The sequence below is a fragment of the Pithys albifrons genome, chromosome 6, assembly GCF_047495875.1.
Source record: "Pithys albifrons albifrons isolate INPA30051 chromosome 6, PitAlb_v1, whole genome shotgun sequence".
NCBI classification, from domain to species: domain Eukaryota; kingdom Metazoa; phylum Chordata; class Aves; order Passeriformes; family Thamnophilidae; genus Pithys; species Pithys albifrons.
Window position 1 is genome coordinate 30,737,806 of NC_092463.1, and position 21,874 is coordinate 30,759,679.

At 36.3% G+C, this 21,874-nt stretch overlaps 1 protein-coding gene across 2 annotated transcripts in view; it reads right to left on the minus strand.

Moving 5' to 3' along the window:
• Positions 1 to 512: 512 nt before the first annotated feature.
• The window catches only part of AQR (aquarius intron-binding spliceosomal factor), a 50,784-nt gene continuing 29,422 nt past the window's right edge, over positions 513 to 21,874 (minus strand). For both annotated transcript variants that reach the window (XM_071558016.1, XM_071558017.1), the window contains 12 exons: positions 20,235 to 20,344; positions 17,500 to 17,635; positions 15,562 to 15,771; positions 14,658 to 14,795; positions 13,791 to 13,862; positions 11,957 to 12,144; positions 10,188 to 10,359; positions 7,810 to 7,980; positions 7,017 to 7,102; positions 6,040 to 6,214; positions 4,836 to 4,949; positions 513 to 1,030 (listed from right to left, as the gene is read on the minus strand). In XM_071558016.1, the coding sequence (XP_071414117.1) occupies positions 785 to 1,030; positions 4,836 to 4,949; positions 6,040 to 6,214; positions 7,017 to 7,102; positions 7,810 to 7,980; positions 10,188 to 10,359; positions 11,957 to 12,144; positions 13,791 to 13,862; positions 14,658 to 14,795; positions 15,562 to 15,771; positions 17,500 to 17,635; positions 20,235 to 20,344 (1,818 nt within the window). In that variant the 3' untranslated portion in view covers positions 513 to 784. The remainder of the gene's footprint in view (positions 1,031 to 4,835; positions 4,950 to 6,039; positions 6,215 to 7,016; positions 7,103 to 7,809; positions 7,981 to 10,187; positions 10,360 to 11,956; positions 12,145 to 13,790; positions 13,863 to 14,657; positions 14,796 to 15,561; positions 15,772 to 17,499; positions 17,636 to 20,234; positions 20,345 to 21,874) is intronic.

The window sequence follows — 21,874 nt, forward strand, 5'->3', positions numbered from 1 at the left end:
AATGAGATGTCAGGATGCACACACTTGATGTGTTTCACAGAACTTGGCTTACATTTAACTTGATGCTATATTTTTCTATATTATACTACAAAGACACTAAGAAAAATAAAAAACTTGAATGCTATTAAAAAGGCTTGGAAGTTAATTATTCTCCAGTTATTATAGCAAGTTCATCTGGCAGCTTCACAACTACAATGCTTGAAAACCAAGAATTTTTCATTTGCCAGCAACAGAAGGTTGCAATTCAAGGTCACAATTCAATGAAGCTTTTAAACACTTCAAAGCCCCATGATAGTTCACGTTTCTCAGACAAACAATTAAATATCTGAATGAACTTGAGCCTATGCCTAAAATACCATCTCAGTGTACATAAGCACAGTTCTGCATAAGACATTCTCCATGGCAAAACACTAAGGAAGCTATAATGAGTGTCTAACCAATACTGAATATATTTCATCAGTGAGGTTTAATGGATAACACAGTGACTGAATTAAGAGTCAAATACTCATAACTGGTATAAAAAGCATCTTTACTGGACAACTTATGAAAAGGAAAATGCACATCATTTGAGGCTATTAAACAAATTACCTTACTGATACTGACAAGAACTCAGTAGAATGTTTGCCAAACATCTTGCTGGTCCACAAAGCATTCAGTGAAAACCAGGTCACATTACACAAGCAACCATTCAAAAAAAAGTCAATGTAAAAATTGCAATTATTTTTCTAAATGTTCTTTTCCCCATCCATTTTTCAAAACACCTAAAGCACAAGCATTCTGTAAATTACTTTTCAGTCTCATTCTCAGGTTCACTGTCTTCACTATCACTGTCTCTTCCAGGGTGTTCTGGCATTTTTCGATGTTCATTCACTTCAACCACATTGAATTCTCCTTCCTTCAAGATGTCTTCCATTACTCTATTTTCTTCTTCTTCTGCACTTTTCTGCAGGCCTTGCCCTTCACCTACTTCAGCCTCTTCTGTTTGAGTTGTTTCTGGTTCTTCAATCATGGCAGGTGGAGGCAGTAAATGCTGGATGATTGAAAAAAGGAAGGATTTTAAATTTTTACATTTTTGCTTGAACTGTTAATATTTAAGATTTTGTATTAGATACCAAGTTAACAACAAATAATTAAGATTGAGAAGCTTAATGATTTGTATGCACTTCAATGCACTCCTATGTAACAAAATTTAGAATAATCTTGGCTCACACAATGGTCACTTTAGATACATTTTTTTTCTGAAAAGGGGGTATTAACAACTCAGGACTTTCAACTTAAGGACAACAAACACATTCCATTGCCCCAAACAGTCAGACAAATTATAGTAAATCCCTGCTTGGAGTAGCACACATATTCTATCCATAGCAGGATGCTCTACCTGGCATGAGGTAGAACAACTCAAACCCTGCCCTGTTTTGCAAAGCTATCAGTGGTGGACTGAGAGGGGCTGTCATGCTGCTTTTGGTGTTGAATTATGCTAAAACCAGTCTGACTCAATAACCCCAAAGTTAAACATCCTGACAGTGAGGTAAAGGTGTGGCAGATACGGCAAAGTATCCTTATCTAAAAATGCTGACACAGCTGACTGGAGAGATCAATCACTTTATACTATGAAAGTCCAGTCCTACTTTCCAAAGGCAGGCTCTTCTAACATACCCCTTTTGCAGTGTGTGTATAGATTCCTCCCTCGGTGGGGATGCCCCTCAAAGTTACTCCTCAAGGCTGAGTGGAAGAATTTGTCCACAGTCATTGGTATGGGTGAGTAAAAACAACCTCTACTTAATAATTGTCTTTTTCGTTGCTGGCTTTAATATAAATTACTTTGATATAGTACATTACACTATACTAGTAGTTTTAACTTCTATACTGTGTAGTAAATAATTCTGATCAAGCTATTTATTATGATAAATTAGGCAAAAATAATTCCTTTTTATATAAATATATCTGATTTGCGATCCTTAATTCTGGGGGACAAAGTTGTAATCACACCTCTGTAATTTATTAGACTTAAACTATTGACAAAATCTGAGACTAAGACTGGATCTAGCTGCACCTAGGCTGATCTCTGAGGAGGAGTTCAAAAAGTAAGAGGATCCTTTCTGGAGCTCATGACTCTACGGGAGGGCTTCTCTAATTGTCTGAAACTCCAACTCCACCCCATGACACTACCATAATCTCATATATTACTCCTAGGTATGTTTAACTTGTTTTTTGAGGCCTTTAGCATCTTATTTCCACAATTTCTCCCTGCAACATCTTATAAAATGTTCTAACTGTAACCTGTACTTACACAAGTTGCACAAAAAGCTGTAAGTGTAGAACAACGCAATTTCCACTAACAGTGAAAACAATGCTTAAATGTTTCGCTTGCAAACAAAAAAGTAGTTTGCAAAACATTATAAGCAGCAATCGTAGCCAAATAACACATTTGGGAAAAAAATACCAAGAATACAGTGAGCTGAAGAGTAAGGATGAATGCTATACAACTTCAGGCTGTACAGAAACAGTCAACACTTCCTGCAGCCTGACATTATTTACTGACATGACGGCTATTTCCTTGGAATACTGTGGATCATTTTAATAAAATGCAAGTTTGATAAACTTCCTCTTGATGATTGTTCAGTTTTGTTTTTTGCTCAAAAGGCAACTTGGGTTCACATGACAAATTAAGTATTTAATTACAGTGAAGTCTTACCTCTGTGATTAAATGACACTAGTAATTACTAATATTACTAAGCATAGGCAAATGTATGAAGCTATTATGACCAACAGCAGGGATATAAAAAGCATTTTTATAGACTTTGAAGTTATCATACTGATCTCTTTAATCCATCTGTGCACGGAAAGTGTAGTTTCTAAACAAGAGATCCTTTCATTAAAAAAAGAAATTGTTGATGCAGGAGACAAACTCAGGCTTCTGTGATTTAGTTAGATACACACTGTGCTTTGTGACTACTACTGTAAAGACTAGTGTAAAAGAAATGGAAAAATATCATGTTGTACTAAATAAGATAAACAAAATTTAATGCCTGCTTTGCTTTTCTTCTGTAGTTCACTTCTTGACTTCCTCTGCAAGGACAATGTGATTCACTGCTACAGTAGGAAAATAGGAGTTTTGTAACTAATTTTAGCTAGCAGTGGATAAAATTAGGAAATCAAGAACAATAATGGTGTTAGCAGAAGGATTGGGTATGTATTTGATTAAGCAAACCCATCTTCTGGTAATATTTAGATGCTACCATCTGCCTTTTAGGACATGTATACACACTTCTCTTTTTTGATAGGGCTATTCATTTACAGCTGAATGTGACCAACTACACTGTCTAAGTCTTCATCACACAGTATTTTGCATGGTTGAAAGATCTCCAACTATATTAAACAAACTGGTTCCAAAAGAAGTCTTGTCATGTGCTTGTAGGACTGGATTTCTAAGAAAATAGTGTGAGCTTCCTTCACTACTATAAAAAAAAAATACAGTTGTAAGAGGAGTGTCACTCTTTCTCTATCCCCTGTTCTTTACAGCACACAGCTAATTAAAGCATTTCCCAAAAATAGTGAGAAAGTATTGTGTTTGGCAGTTCCACCTTGCAAAGGCTTCTTCTGGATAGCAAAAGGTTGCAAGTTTGGCTGAAGGTGTCCCACAGAAGGAAAAACAAAATCCAGGAGTCACTGGATAGGAACTGCAGAGAAAAATAAATTTTCTATCTGAAAGCCTCACAATCAGTTAAACGGGCAGTTCTGGGTTCTGATCTCTACTGAATACACTGTTCCATACTGGATGAAACAGTGGAAGAAAGAAGGAAGGGAATGTGATGGAGAGACATCCTTGCATTAAGTAACAGAACCTACATCTCAGAGACAACTACCTTGGACTACCTGTTCAAGGATACAGAGTCACATTCACACTCTTACCACAGTCAGCTAATAAAGAGTGAGTATTGTCCTTTCACATCAATTTTGTCTGCTTTTGGAAATTTTTCAGAAGAGCAAAAACCAATAAGTGAACTTCAGAGTACCATGAAAGAATAAATTATAGATAATATAAACATGATACACACCAGACGTGAGGTGAAAGCTGATGTAGTTGAGGGGCAGCACTTAAGACCACTCTCTCTTTTGGTAACCTTTAACTATCTCTAGGCTTTACAGATCCAAGTATGCTGACTAAAGGCAGCTTTCTGTTCAGTATACTATCCAAATTGTAGTTATACAAGACAATAAGGGGTTTCTGTTTGGTTCTGAATTCTGCTTCAGGGATTAAACACTGAATAAAACTAGGTTCAAAAGCATCTAAAACTGCTTCCAATCCCATGCAGTTCTGCTCAGTGCTGGACTAGTGCTAGAAAAAATTGCTCCAGAACAAAAAATTCTACAGCTGTGAACCAGCCTGGATAATACAGTGATTTAACACGGTTTCAAGACATGATCTGTCTTTCAAAATATTATTGCACCACACAGTGGTGTTATAATCCCACTAGCTGCACTTACCTGAAACATAACAGAAGTTTACTTTCAAGTAAATACCAGACAAGCTAGCCCTTTTGTATTAATGAACAGTGTTCTTGGGCCAGACAGAGCCATGTCTAGCACTTAGCATCAACTACTGCTAGGTTTGGGGCCTTAAACTGGGGCTTCAATTACTAGAAGATACAGCTTTTGCTACCGCAACATTTTAAAAGGCCTCCATGTTCTCACTCCCAGTGACAAACACTTGAATTTTAAACATAACAGGAACGGCTCATAACAGGAACATAACCTCAACAGCTTTTCATGCCACTTACCAAAAAACAATTTAGTTTTAAATGGACACATTCCAAGAGTTAGAAGGTTCTTACCTGTTGATGGTGGCGTGTACTTTGTATCATATGCATATACATATTGTACACGAAGTTAGCCATTTGAGGCATGTTCTTAATAACATGTATTTGGTGAGATGGTCTTTCTCCATTCTAAGACAAGGAAAAATACTGACATTCAGCAAACACAGCAAAGCAACCATTATTCAAAGGTTATTTAACTATAATAGAAAACATAAGCCCCAAGAAATTAAATAATGCTTTCCAAAGAAAAAAAATAGCTGAATTCTTTAGAAAGTTAGGAAGTATAGGTCTTACACTTTGGGGAACTAGACTAATCATGGTACCGCAGTAGAAGTAGTAGTTTCAAAAGGAAAGGCTGGGTTCTGATTCTTACTCCATAAAGTACTTCTTGGACTTGAGTAATTTAACATATTAAAGGCACAATTAATTTATGATCAGATTAAGTCTTACCCTACTAGCCCACTGCAGTCCATATGCTCCTCTGTTTATTTACTTATTAGCAGCCTGCTCTGTGTGTCCTGTGTTTAGATACTCAATACAAACCTCTCCCTAAAAAACTAGCACAGCATTACAAATTAGGTTTTTGTGCTTATGAACCTAGCTCAGCAGCAAAACTCTTGCAATTCTGGAACCAATTTAAAAAGAAAAAAATTACTTGGTTATCCTGAATTATTCAGTTAAATGGAATTGTACCCCCTTATATGAGAAGTGATTAGCTTTATGTAACTTTGTGTGAGAAATAACATTATTTTGTTTCATAGCAAGACCAAAAATATTTGCATTAAAACCTTACCTATTCATCAAACCAGAAAAATACTGAATCAATTACATGGGCACAACAGTTATACTGCCAATTAGGTTTTGTGGAAACATGAACTAAAACCAGCTAGCATGTATCATGATACAAGTTAGCTCTAAGGACATAATTCATAAACTCATAGAATCATTAAGGTTGGAAAAGATATCTAAGATCAACAAATCCAACCATCAAGTGGCACTGCCAAGTTCACGACTAAACCATATCCTCAAGTGCCACACCCACACAGCTTTCTGAACACTTCCAAGGGTGGTGATTCCCTGGGCAGGCTGGCACAATGCCAAGAGGCAGAGGCACTGGTTTAGCAGAGAGAACAGTTCCATCTCCTGTAGCCCACTCAAAAAAAGCAAGCAAACTCAAACACCCATTACAGACATCAAAATACAGTGCAGCTGTTCCTACCTGTCTTGCTGTCGGAAAACATTCTGTGGGAACAATATGGAGGTGAAGTGGTCGAGCTGTGAGTTGGCTGAAAGCTGGAGTTAGTTCAAAACAGTTCTGAAATAGCGATACCCTTGCAAAGATGTAAAGGCCAAGTCTGGCTCTTGACATGGCCACAACCAATCGTCGGACATCCCTTCAGAAAACAGAATCAATCATGTTCTTTTAAACACTGATGACATAGGTGCAATAAAAATAACTAGAAGCACACAGAAGTCTCAAAGGAAATAAAAAATCATCAGCTAAAATACTGTTTTGTCTTTAGTTTTTTTCCCTACATACTGTTTCAATAACTACAAAATCCTAGTACCATTATATAGAACCATATATATACATATAGGTTCACTGTACCAATTATGATATGAAAAAACACCCTTTACTATTTTCCTATACAAGTAAAGTTGAGAGTAAGCACTGAGAATAAATCACAGTAGCATTTCTGTATCCCTGAATGAGTAAAAATGAATTTGACAACTCATCTAACTATTGCTGATTAGGCAAGTCTTCCTCCATCCCATCCCAAAACAAAAGCACATACATTTAAAACCACACATACTAATACAACTTATGCAATGATCAAACACATCTGATGCAAAATAAATAAAAATCTCACTTACAGGAAAGGATCTGAGAAAATTTGAGCCTGCATTTGCTCAACAAATATTACAGCCCTAACATCCTACTAGGGTGAAATCAAGTTCAGCCTATCTGCAGTAATTTAACTAATTATAGTATAAGAGCCATTACTGAAGGATAAAGTGGTCATGAAGAGGGTACCAGACACTTATAAAAGGAAGTACATCAGAACTTCAATAAATACATAGCATTAAAATTCATTTCTACTACATACTCAATCTAATCCTTTTGTATAATGCACTATAAACATTTATGTATCTGACACAGAGAACAGTGACACTATAAAATATGTTCTTACATACCTAAGGTGGCCTACAGCTTTGGTACGCACTAGTGAAAGGAGAATATAATCATTTTGTTGACCTTGAAATCTGTCCACAGTTGTTACCTAGAGAATCAAAAACCAAGAAAAAACCCCGACAGGTTAATCTTTGCAATATCAATTAAAACACAACACCAAAATTTTAACATCAACTTTGGACTGAGAATGCAGTAAACAAGAAGACAAAAGAAAATGCTTTAAATGTTTTAGCTGTTCTCTAACAAAAAAGCACAGGGTTTTTTTGGAAGATGTTGGGGGGAGCTTTTGTCTGACTGTACACTGTTCCTTTCACTTTTTTTAAATTCAGACAGCTAGCAGTGGGGTGTTAATACCAAACGATTATGGAAAGCCATTACCTTTATCATACAGTTTTAACCTACAGAATTAGCACAAGACTTATAACTATATTCTTTATTTGTTTAATCAGATTTTCCATCATACATTTTATCAAATGATTTCCACTCTGGGTGGATCTTCTTAAAGGTGTGGCTTTGGGGATTGGTGGTTTTTTTTGAGGATAAAATAAATGACAAAGAAAACCATTATTCTGTGCCGCGTAGCCTGTGGTCTTTTCACCTTCATTGACTCCACTCTGTCAAATTACCAACAGGCAGGAACAAGAGCACTAATTATGAAATTCCTTAGAATGTAGGTGCACAAATGTGTGGTTAACCAGGGAATACTTGCACATGTAGCTGCAAATCTATTAAATTAGTCTGATTTACAGTATGACAATTTAAAAACACTCCAATGACTCATATTTTCAAAGTCACCTTATTTGGCCGTCCAATCAGTGGATTATTTCCACACCGCTGATTAATGACATCACGGATCAGGTGTTTCTGTCCATTGTATGTTGTCAGGATACTTATCCTGTCTGCAGGATAACCAAGTAGGCACATATACATGAAGACTGCCACAACATACTCTGCTTCACCAAGATTCTTAAGTTTAAAATAAGATAAAAGGGGAAAAAAGAAAAAAAAAGACAAAAAAGCATTACCCAAATTGCAGTTAGAAAGAATAACATCCGCGACACTAAAAAATATCTCAGTGCTGAAATTTCTCTAGATCTGATGATTATTTGCTAACTTCATTTTGAAAGAATAAAAGAACCACGAGTCAGTTTAATAACTTTGTTCTGATTCCTCTTCAGAGAGCTACTGAAAATATCTACACTGATTGAAACTTTGCAATATTTATTCAAGAGTTCCAAAGAGTCCCTCCAAAAACCAGCAATGACTCACTCTCCAATAAACTGAAAGTAAGAACTAGACTAAATAAAGTCCTTTCATGTATAAATTAGGAGACGGACATCTGGATTATCAAATCCAGTTACTTCTACTGCAGGCCATACCTATTCAATTTCAAATACCCAGCTGTTATTTTGTACATTGTAATTTTCTTTCTGTGCCATTGCTTTATAAGTCTGTCCAAAGCACCACTCTTCTGGCTATAGGAAATTTTGTTCTATTTCCAGACCGAAGTTATTCATAGCCTGCTTAAATCCATTTTCTGTCAACAAAAATTATCTTTCACGTTAAGAAGTTATTCTCAAATGCTGACATTTACTCCTGCTCTATTTATACTGGGAATTTTATCCCACTTGGCGTATGTTTGAATGGGCTGGACATACCAGCCTCATTTATTTTTTCTTACTAAGTGGGCTCTGCATTACTTGGAAAATGCAGTTGCCAGGCATAACAAACACCTGTGGGTGTAAAGCTATTCTACAAATTTTAATCCCCTTTAAGTCTGGAAAGAAAAGCCCAAATTTACAATGAGAAATTATACATGGCAGCAATCTCTTATCTCATGAAAAACCATATAATGCCACAAACATACTCTGTTAAATATCTCACAATGCTCAAGATCACAGTAAAAAAAGTAACGGTAGGAAGTATTCAAAGAGTTTGCACATGAAAGCAGTACTGTAATGACAAATGTGTTCTGTGACCTCATATCAGTGTTCCAAATCTTCTTTAGCTAAAGAGTGGTCTAAAGTGGTGCTCATACTCTCAATTATCAGACACTCCTTTCAGCTGTTCACCTTCCACTGGAGAACTTTTTACTACTCGTAGTTACAGTTTAAAATACAAATACAAAAGAAACTCTCAAAAAAATGTTGTCCTTAATCTAGAAGCAGGATAAAGTGGATTATGACTCACTATTGCTTTCTTCACTAATAGCACAATAATATGTATTGGAATATAGTGAGAGGAACCCCTATGAACATATTTCACACCTTTTTTTTAAAGTACATTAACATAAATCTCAGTGATCTTCACAGGGAAAAAATAAACATGAATATTATCACCTTAAAGTATATTGTTTGCTTTTCATAATATTAAGCAAAATATAAGATGTTCATTCCATGTTTGAATTAAACTCCTTAACCTGCACACAGCTCCAGCTTCTACCTTTTCCAAAACCCAAACTTGGTATTCTAGGGACCAGTTTGTTTCATCATTGTTTTTAAGACAAGAAAAATAAAAGGACTGAAAATATAAGCATCTTATTACAAGTTTAAAATGTTTACCCAGTTTAAGAGAAATAGATGGAGTCTGTTGCCAATGACTTAATTTGAAAATTTAGTTGAGAAACTCCAAGATTAAGGGTATTTTAGCAATTACTTCAGCCTCAATGTCTCTCTGCTTTATGTATATTTCTTGCGGTACTGTTTTATTCTGCTATAATGGGCCTTTTAGCATTCCTACATATAGATCAAATCAATACAGTCACTCCTCAAATTCAAATAAGTGCCACTGAGCAAACTTTTGACTCTTCATATCCAGGAAAAATGCTACGTTTTATCTCACTATCATGGCAGAACAGGTGAAGTGCAATGGACTTTAATTTGCCTTAGGTCAAAACAACATTTTGTAATGAATTACACACCAAATCTCATCCCTCCCATAACAATGAGAAAACAGATATCAAAGTAATTCACGGAGCAAAAAATACAACACAATACATTATCAACATTCAAAACTTATTAAAAGAAGGTAAAAAAATCACACATATGCATGACTCAGTGGTCTGAGAATATGAACTAAACATCAGTTTACTGTGTTTTGATAGTCTGTCTTCATGGATGACCTAATAAGCCATATGGAGACTAACAGAATTATAGATGTAATATTTCTCTTACCTGATAGAAATAAGGATTGGGTTCAGACTCTCCTACACCATTGAAATCTTCTACATTTATAAGCTGGAAGTCATACAGAAACCCAGCATTGGCTGTTCTGAACTCTGGCAGAAGCTGCACGTGAGGCAAGTTACCCAGATTCTTGTAACGCCAGTTGTAGAGGTTACATAAACTGTTCAAAATAACAGAGACAAACCCCAATAAGTTAGTCCAGATGCACACAACCCCTTGCTTTCAAGATTAGTGCTTCTGTAGGTTTTCAATGAAAAGAATCATTTTGCTGGGCAGCCTGTACACACATAAATGAACATACTTGCACAACCTACTCAGCAATACTACTTTGAAGTTATGATTTTGTTTGATTCTCAGACTTTAAGTTTAACTTCAGTGTGGCACACTCAGCCTTAAGTCTGTTCCACTTCATCAGGGTAAAATTTTGCAAAGAATTTTAGTGGAAATTTTCATGGGTAACAAAACTTAAGGAATATTAATGCTTCTCTACAAAACAGAAGGAGTAAGAGAATAAAAGCATTTTCCGTATTAACATTTGCAAAGCTTCTTACTGTAAGAAGAAATTTATTTCATTAATTATTTTGTGTATTGCCATGTACTAACATAAGATATGAAGAGAAACAACCAAAATCAACCTAATTCTAAGTCAACTTTGGTATTTATAGGTACAGTAATACCAACAAAATGCCCCATTCAGAAATGAACAACAATGTCCAGACCAGATAATTCATGGGGAAACTACCTAAGATCAGAAAAGACAAAGTATAGGAATGTATGGAAAAAAACCCTGATCAAGAAATTACTTGCAAAGCGAAGGAATTCTACTATTTTATCACTAAAAATTCACTGAGATGTTGCAAAATAGTAGATGGCAAAATTAATTTCATTTACAATCATGCTCAGTTACAATTTACATTTTAAAAATCATATTGAACTGTCATTCCTAAGACTAGAATATAATATTCTACCCTCCCAACATTTCCTATATGAAAAAATAAAGTTCTCCTTCATATTGTTCACTACACTTTACGCCTAAAATAAAGATTTAAAACTAAACTTAGAGTAGCAAGATTCTACATGGGGTGATTTTCTCTTATTTGGTTTTCTTTTTCTTTCTTAATATGACACTGCAAATATGCAATTTACACAATAAATAAATCTGATATTTAAATTACCACTGTGAAATAAATACATAGCTAAAAAAGAAAGTATTTTACTACGGAGATGCAGTATCTCCTTTATTAAAGAGAAAGGATTTACGCTTTTGTGTGGACAACCTGGATGTCTCCAATCAAAGATGCAGCTCCACTGAAATACTACAAGAAAAGCACCCTTTTACAAACTTTAAGGGAAATATTATATATTCAATGCTAAATAAATCGAATTTTTATTTAACCTAGAATATATTAAATTTTAGTTTAGAAAAGGAAGCTTCTGCAAATAACTTTTGGTTGTAAAAAACCCCACACTTACAACTATTAAATTCCTTTAAATACAATTTTCATTGAAGTACTCATGCAACAGCAGAGTTCTACTATATAAAAATAACTACAAAGAAATAAATCTCATTGCATTTCAGCAAAGTAAAATCTGCCTTTTTAGTCTAAGCTGAAACAAAAGGAACAAAACAACTAACTTCCAATTTGGCTACTTTTGTATTACCTATAAAAGACAAAGTTTCCAAATTATATGTGCACTCTTTCCATTTTTAACCTGGCATTTTTTTTACAAGCTAGACATGGAATGTGCTGTCTCACCTTGCTCTTGCTCTTCCTTGTGCATCCAGATCAACGGTTGGAACTCCAACACGAACAAACCGTGTAAAAAGAGACTGCTCCATGTTGGAGTATTTTTGAAAAGCCATGTTCTTAATGACTGGTGGCAACTGATGATGGTCACCAATCATAATCCACCGCTTCAAACGACTGAATCCATCCTGGGGGTTCTAGAATTAAACAATTACACTGTCGTAACTAGTACAATATAACCCAGGCACTCAATTAAAACGCATTAGTAGTTAAATTGACTGCATTTGTTTAATTCCCTAAATTTCAACACTTGTTTTAAAGTTACACTGAACTGCAGTCATTTAAAAGAGTATCAGCTTCTTTCCAATCAGGGAACAGAATTGTAAATAAAGTCTTTTTATTTATGAAACAACAGGCATCTTCATCAACTAAAGTTAGGAGAAAAGTATCAGGATAATTATCGTATTACACTGTTTAAAGGTGAAAAGTAACACATTGTCAGAAGACAAAAAGAAGAACTACAATTATAGACATTAGAGAAATAAAAAAACCCTGGTAATATTATCCTAGAATTGTCCTTTGACCTTTATTTTCTGGATTTTAAGACAGTGAATATAAAGCATCTGAATGACGACTGAAGCACCTGAACACCACCTGAAACAGTTTATGTGCTCATATGTCTGAGGCACAAACTAAACCAGCCTTTCAAGTCTCTGTAGTTCATGTCCTTCACCTCTTTACCTCTGTAATTCTCACATGGCCTCTTCCATGACCAGGATATGCCTCTAACTAATTCTCATCTTGGCTCTTGGACTGAATTATCTTCAGTACATTTGGTACATCTCCTTCCAGTTCTGCACTATCCTTTGTGTACCTATATTAGATACTGACAGACCTCATGAGAAAACATTGTAATAAAGGAACAAGGAAGGAACAGATTGTGTGGGCACCATTATCCAGGAATTAAGACTCCTAAAGATTTCCACTTGCCAGATCCTCATTTCTAACACACTCCTGTGATATTTCCCTTTCCTGATGGGAGCACTATTCAAGACAGAACCTAAAGTTCTTTTTCTTGCCACTTTAAATGGAAAAGCTCTGAAGCTGTCTCTGATCAGACAGCAAGGAAAGAAAACCAAACTGTGGACTGTCCAACCCATGAAGCCTGAAAATGCCTTGGTAAGAAATTAAAAGGATGGACATTATTTTTATCAGCATGAAAAAGAATTTTCTTTTTTCTTTACCCCCTCCCAAAAGTTTACTGCTTTGGAAAAGTCCAAGCACTCTATATATTTGTTCTGCTCTTGGCAGCAATTTCGATCTTGGACAAAGAGCTCACCAAACAACACGGTTTTTAAAAAATTCTCTCTCAATGGCAAGTGAAGAAATCAAGTGCTGCTACTCTGGAAGCCTAGATCTTTAGGTTTTGTTAAAAGAAACCCACTCAATTTTCAAAGACCATTTGGATGGCTCATTTAAATAATGGAATATACCCCAGAATATGCCTCTCTAGTGAAATGGTCTGCTTTAATTACACAGACTCTTCAGTTGCTGCATTTTTCATATACGCTTATTTTACACTTATTTTCTCTCACCAGCCTGATGTAACTGGTTATTCAGTGTTCATTCAAGTATTTTTGAAAACCTGTAAGATGCTTATTTCACTAAATAAAATAATTTTGTAATCAATGTGAAAGTTCTTACTGACCACTCAAGTAACAAATATCAGTTCTGGGTTACTTTCTGCACAAGGTATTTTCCATTTTAATATCCAGCATTTTTCAAGAACACAGACTTCTTATTTATCATTTTTCTGAAATACGTTTTATGTTTCAAGCCTAACCTGCAACAGGAGAGGTATAAAGGTTTCTATCTCCAGGATCTGAGCAGATTCTTCCATTAAGATGTTGTCATACTGAGGAAAAAAAAGTAAAGATATGTCCATAATATAAATTAATGTATTCAGCCTACCATTATTCATTCAGTTTTTGATTGGTGGAACAGTTACAGCAGGAATAGACAAAATATCAGTATTGCCAAATGGATGAATTCCTGCCATCTCAATGGCAGATCTACCCATACCAATCAGGGCTTACATCTAAAAGGAATCCATGACTGAATTACATTACATGTTTCCCTTCTGCTATGCAACAGAAAGCTTTCTGCAGTGGAGCAAACTAATTTGGTACCTTTGCACTGAAGCTGAAGACGAGCCATTTTGTGATTCAATACAGTGTATTACCCGTGAAAAATAATACTGAAAAATTGCTGGTGTCTGGTTTTCATCAGAAAAAAGAGTCTGCACCAAATTAATAGTTATAGTTACCACTGCAGACTGAAAACAGCGTTGGATCATGGTTCTTTTTCCTCAAAAGGTTAATATTTTAGTTTTTAAGGTTCTAAAGGTCATGCTTTTCTTCTGAATTCTCCCTCTATTTTATTACTCCTATCACTGCTGTTCATCACTTAACATGGAAAACTTTTTTTAATGCACTATTAAGCATTTGCCATAAATAAAAACTTAAAAAATTATTTCATCATTCAGAAGTTATAATTTTCTTCAGTAAAATTACATATTGAAACTGGTAAAAAAATGCAACTCAAAATAATCTAGCTGCCTAGATTTAGGGCAGATAAAAAGGTATATACAGGCCGGAGGGGGGTCCAACATCTAAATTAAGTAGCATAGTAACAGTAGTATAATAATTACTTTGAAGCCTAATTCAACCAAGTCACGTCGTTTCAGAGCAGCATGAGTACAAGTCATGGCAATGATTTTTGCTTCTTTCACCAACAGGTATTTGGATCTATCTAGGCCACTGCGGAGAAGTTCAAATGCTCTGAATTCCTATGGAGGAAAAAAGAAAAATCTTGAAACTCAGAATACCAAAAAAAATAGCTTATAAAAATGTATCCACTCAAACTATCTGGCCAACTTCTCAATATAATTAAACAAGGAAGTTACAAAGGTATCTACTGTTAACAATCTAATCTGAATAATTCATTGTGGTTTCCAGGTTTTGCATGTTTCAAAAATCAATCTTTTAAAAATCTGTCAAAGAATCCTGTCAATCTGTGTTCATATACAAATTAATTCTGAGGAAGCCTCTCAGAATCCCCCAAAATTTTGCTTCCTACCTTACTGAATCATAATATCACAACAAATTTAGTATTAGCAAGACTAAATTATAAAAAAATCACCTTTACCCTAACTTTGAAAAGCCTCTCAAGCAATTCTGGCAAAAATAGAAGATAATCTGTTTAAGTTACTTCTCGGTTATATGATTAAAGGCAATTCAGTGAAAATACAAAGACCCTGTGAGGATCAGAGGAGCAGTGACAGGCATACCAATCCTAGCAACCTAATCAGTGAAAATGGAACATGCAGAATGGCTGCTTCCCAAAATCAAATTAAAAGAGATTAGACCCTCGTCCCTATCATGAAACATACCTACATTACTCAAAGGTGGGAATTCTCACCTTGCAGGCTGATGAAGCTGCCTAGAGATAAACATTTCTTCTTGGATGTTGGGCAAATGAGAATTTTGGAACCACGTAAAATTTTTCTATAGGATTAGCCAGAGCCATTTACCTTTAACAGTTACATGTCTTACCTCAAGCTGAGTGAATATTTTCTTAATATGTCTAAAACACCCTTCAGCAATTTCCATATCTTCTTCATAGGATTTGCCTTTGAAAACTGGTTGAGGAGCATTTGCAAAATACTGGTGAAAAGGAAAGAAACTGGAGACATCTGCAACATCTGGCAATTTTCCACCTTTAACTTTCACTTTGCTGATATACTCTTCCCAACGAGACATTACCTATGGCAAAAAAAAGTGTCATACTGATGTGATTTTATATCATCAAATTTTTGGCAATGTGTAGGCTTTCACACATAGCATTAAAAAAAAGTATCACAAAACTAAAGTGTATCTAAATTAGCATTTGACCTTGTGTCAGGATGATATTTTTGAAGTTGTGGTCGTTTGAGCTTGGCTGGCAGCCAGACTCCCACCCTCAACAGTGAGCATCTCTGATTCCTCCTTCTCAACAGGACAGGCAGATAAAATATGGCAAAGTTTATGGGTTGAGATAAAGACAGGGAGATTGCTAAGCAAGCAGCATTATAGGCAAAACAGCCTTGATTCACAGAAAACTTTCCTTTCGTTGCTGATTAAAAACAGAGTAAGATGGTGAGCAACAAAACCAAACCCACATTTCTTCTCCACTTCCTCTTCTTCTGAGCTCAAGTTCACTCCTTCACTCTCAATTTTTCTACCTCCTCCCCACCCTGAGCAGCACAGAAAGAATTGTGCTGTCACTCAAGTTCGTAACACCACATCTCTGCCACACCTTCCTCCTTGGACTTCTCCCCTGCTCCTGTCTGGAATTTCAACAGCCTGCAGCTTCCTTCAGGGTATATCCACCTGCTCAGCATGGGGTACTCCATAGGCTGCATTGTGGATATCTGCTCTGAGACAGTCCTCTATGGGCTGTAGGAAAGACAACCTCCTTTGCTACAGTCTTCTCCATGGGCTACGTCAGAACCTCTGCACTGGAGCCTTGAGCACCTTCTGCCCCCTCTTTTCCTTCTGATCAGGGTGTGTGGGGTTATTTCTCACACTCACCTCTCTGCCCTTAGCTGCTGCAGAGTGGCTTTTGACCTGTTCTCAAAGGGGTTTTCACAGAGGCACCACCAGTGTTGCTGATGGGCTCATCTTTGGCCAGTGGTGGGTCTGTTGCCCAGTACAGGGCACTCCCTGGCCTTTTCTCAGAGATCATACCTGCAGCCACTTGCTACAAAAACCTTGCCATGTAAGTCCAGTACAGAAGTAATGTCTTTATTATCTCTACCTACAGTACTTTAGTTTAAATAGCAAGTGGGATTCACTTAGGAGGAAAATGAACCAGAAGATAAGCTCTAGCAGTGCTCCCAGCACCCTTCAGCACCTGATGTCCATTCAATGGTAAGGCCCACACTAAAGCTAGCCCAGAGTAACATCTGTAAAAGCATATAAAGTATAGGCACTTAATCCTACTAAGTATTACTCTAAAAGTCTTCTTATGCAACACTAATTGCTAATGTAGACTCTGTCACTGAAAAATACGTGGAGGGGAAAGGAGGGATATACAACATTAAAAAAGAAAAATCCCCAATTTGTACACTAAACATTTGATTTCACATTGGCAGTTAATGCCAGAAAAGCCTTCTAGCAGGATCATCAAGCTCTAATGCTTGTTCAAAAAGTAAAGCAGTCCACAGATTTTCCCATGTGAAGGAGAAGCTTCATGTTAGAATCTTTGCCAGCAGTTAGGAAGAACAGCAATGCTAGCCTTTCAATTGGTGAGTCACCAGGCAGGATTTAAAACAATAGCAATACAAGCAAGTCATGTTGCAATTTTAACTTTGGCTGTTATTATATTGTTAACCACAAGGAAAATGCATTTTGTGTTTACACTGAACTCTGAAAAATTCACTGCAGTTTTTACAAAGTGTTTTGTAACATATTTAGGTCATACTTTTCATATAAAAGTATCTCAGTCCTTACTTGGTATAAGAAAAAGTGTCCAGCTGTTTCACAAGTGTAAGAAACATCTCCTGGGACTCCAAGACTCTCTTGCAACCGCCCAACTTCTCGTAGAAGTTCAAGTCTTCGAGCGAGCACATAATTAACTCTTCCATACCTAAAAAATGGATTAAATACAACAAATTTTTTTATTTAAATGTATTTAATTCATTTTTTTTTATTTAAATATCATGAGATAACACAAAAAACCCCAACCCCACAACAAAAGCCCCCAGCCCTGTTCCAAAACCCAAGAATTTGCTAAATGTCTACTATTTCTATCAGTTGAGCCTTAAAAATTCAAAAAGCCAAGCAAGAACCAGTACTGTAGATAAAGCTATTTTTATCCTATCTCTTCAATAAAAGCTCCCTAAGTGTTAGCAATACATTCTCATGAAGGTAGCTGCGAAGCAAAAAGCATTACTTCCCATATCCTGTTTAGGAACTAGAGTACATTATATGTTACACAAATACAAGCAAATCTATGGAGCATTATAAACAAAACCTATACCCAAAGTTTCAGTATGAGAAAAGGCTTACTTCCCTTGGCAATAAACAAAATGTCATGCAATAAATCTTAGCACACCACAACAGGCAGATATGCATTCACTCATAGGAGATCCCGTACTCCTACATGCCTGTTGAATAGCTTCTATGACTTGTTATGATTAGTTTGTAACCTACTCCTTCCATTCTTCCTCCTCTCACACAATTCAAGGCAAATTTTTTTTCCTTTATGAATCAAATTCTTTACTGTATGGACTCCTCCCATCCCAGAAGCATTAAAAGAAGAAAAATCAATGAATCAAATTTTCTGAAAAAGAAGACTAATTTAAAAGTCTTATAAATGGGTGGAATTAAAAAAGTGAGAGGAACAGGGCACATTTTCTGAAAAAGAAAACTAATTTAAAAGTGTTATAAATGAATGGAATTAAAGAACTGAGAGGAACAGGGCACTTTTTTATGCATAAATACTTAAAAGCTCAAATGTGAATAATGGCTAACTTTCAAGTTCTTATTAAACTCACTATACATAAAATATGGTTTCTGCACAGAAAATACCCGGCACTATCCCTGTCACAACAGGTTCTGTTGTCTTACATAGAAGAGTATGAAAGCTGGAGATTTCAATTTAGTAAGACACAACTGAACACAATACTGCAACAACTGGCAAATCCAAGATTCTCAGGAACTATGACAATTAAGATCCTTGAAATACTACACAGTTTTTTCTTCACCAACAACTCTAATTCATTATAATTACAAGTGGCTGCAACCAGTTGTGAGATTTTTCCCCCTCACACTTCCCCCTTATTTCTCATAATTCAAGTCATATGTCCTCTTTTATGTATTCACTCATTGCTACAAAAATTTTCTTTAGCTGATTCCCTTTGTGCTTCAGTGACAGTACCAGTTTAATCAGCTCCTCTCTACCTTATGTTCTTCTATCCTCTAGCCCGTTTTGCTGTGCTTGCAGAGGGTGCAAAAAAGCCTGCAAGCAGGAGAAATTCTTTAAGCAGTGTTGTGCCCTCATAAGCAACCTGATGCAGAAAAAACATGAACTCAGAAAAAAACTAAAAACAAACATAAGGCACACGAGAAACAAACTTCTCACAGTAGTGCAGCCCACCTTCAAATATATTTCTCAGCCTTCACCCCTCCCTCCTAAACTGCCAGAACCCATAGCGTTTGCAGTAATGTCCCATAGGTCTGGAGTTACCTTGAGAAAGTATGAAAAGAAGCAATGCAGAGTGTCTCAAACAAAACTCCTTTTAATAATAAGCACTACTGTTCAAAGAATATACTAACCTGTGGATATTACTGAAAAAATACCTGCTACGACATCATTTCACTAAGATTTTGGCTACCAAATTTCTGGAATAATTTTACTATAAGCATTCAAATGAAAAGAAAAAATATCACAAGGTTTTTATTTTGCTAGATACTCAACTATGTAAATGTGGGTAGCTTCTGTGATTATATATATTTTTACTACAGCTTCAAAGTATTGCTATGATAATCCAGTACTGGACAGTTTAGATATTTCCAGAGCATGACCATTATAACCCTGCTTACACTTATGAATGTGTTTAATCCTACTGACGTCAATTGGACTAATGCATGACAAACATACAAATATCTAGAAGAAAAAGTTCTTAAGTCTTTGTACTGACAGAAAGTTGACAGCTTTCCTGATGTATGCATATTTCAATATGTTATCAATGAAATATTGCTGAGGCTCAAAGTTGCTTATCTGAAGAATTAAAGCAGCAAGATTAATTTCATGGTTATGTTTATTAATGTAACATTCACCATAACAGTAGAAGTGATATCATATTAGTACAAAAAAATTGCAATTGCAAAAACTTACCTTTATTATTCTAACTTCTCTCCCAGATTAATTGTATAAAAGGTATATGGGCCCAAAAATTATAATTTACTACTTTTATTCAAGCCGTTGTGAAGAAGCAACTGCCTGATTCTCCCTTTAGATTCTCAAGGGAGCAGTTTCTGCACTGGGTAATAACAAAAATTACTAAACCCTGTATTGAAAACTAGTGCAGCCTGTGTTACTAGGATTCAAAAGTATGAGCAAAGTAAAACTCGTCAAACAAGTTTTATTGATGCTCATTTACACGGGAGGTAGAGTGCAGTCAATATACGCCTTGCTACAATGTTTATGCAAGTGAGTTTATCATTAACACCTCCTTTCTCACCTGCTGAAATCTTTCTCTGTCTCTAATTCCTCTTCTCCATGCCCCAGACGCAGAAGGTGGCGCTCATCAATGTCTAAAGCCATGATTTTTTCAAACAGCTGGTTCAAGGCCTAAAGATTGACAAGAACAGGAGAAAGGTAGTTTTTAGAAGTTTCAGAGGCTCTTACAGAGGAAAACCAAGGAATCAATGGTAAGCTAGGAAATAATGCCTCTTTCGGTTTAAACAGAAGCCAAAACAAAGTTAATACTGAAATTCTAAATCTTGACAACAGGGAAATTAGTCTACCAATATTCTTTATTTACATACTTTACAACTAAATTTATGTTACAATTTTAAAATTCTATCACATAGTTAACTTAGATGATAAAGTTATCAGTTTAAAAAACTGTCTCAAGGGGCACACTTTGCAAACACCGATTTCTGTTACATGACTTAAATTTTGGTTAACTACACTTCTCGGTGTGTGGTACATATCCCTTAACTCTTCAAATCTCTACTGGCTTAATATCAACTCTCTAATTCAGAGTATCTCAAAGGAGCAACTTTGTAAGTGCTGCATCATCAAGTTATGAAGCTCAGAATTAACACAGGCAAGCTCCACTTCCAGCTGGAAGCCATGTAAACAACCTGAAGTGCATCATCAAAGAATAGGGAACAAACCTAGCTGAGATACAGTTTATTTCCTGAGGTACAACTCCTCATGTCCTCATAGAAGTCTTGACTAGCAAGAAGAGTCTTCTACCTGCCCCAAAGTATTTCCTTCCTTTTCTCTTCAGCAGACATGCTCTCAACTCTTTCTACAAACTTCATTACCTATCATGCTCCCACAACCCATTGCAGACTGGCCTTTATTATTCCAGGTTGTAACTCCTCACCAAAACAAAGCCCTCTCCACGACTTTTTGATCAACAGAGTTAAGTGCCTGATCCTACTTTGATGAAAAAAGATTAAATATTTTCCAAGGATTATGTTCAGTTAAAATAACTCAGACAAGACAGGATAAGCAAGATGAGGAAACAGATGCCGGTGTTTCCAAACACATCATTCCAAACCAGATGCAGATTCCATAGAATCGCAGAATACTGAACACGCTGAACTGGAAGAGATCCAAGAGGATCACCGCGTCCAACTTCTGGCCCTGCACAGGAGCCACACAAGAGTGCCCAAGAGTCATATCATGTGCTTGACAGCACTGTCCAAATGCTTACTGAACTCAGACAGGCTTGGTGCTGTGACCACTTTCCTGGGGAGCAGGGAAGCAGGAAGCAGTTACAGCACCAGCCACCCTCTGGGTGAAAAACATTTTTCCTGACATCCAACCTAAACCTCCCTTGACACAGCTTCATGTTGTTTCTGTGGGTCCTGTCACTGGTCACAGGCATGAAGAGGTCAGTGCCTGCCCCACCTCTACCCCTCACAAGGAAGTTGTAACTGCAATGAGGTCTCCCTTCAGTCTCCTCATCTCCAGGTTGAACAGACCAAGTGACTTCAGCCAATCCTCATATGGCTTTCCCCTCCAGATCCTTCACCATCCTCACCTCCTTTGGACATTCTCTAAGAGCTTAATATCTTTTTTATATTATGGTGCCCAAAGCTACACACAGTACTGAAGGTGAGGCTGCACCACTGTAGAGTAGAT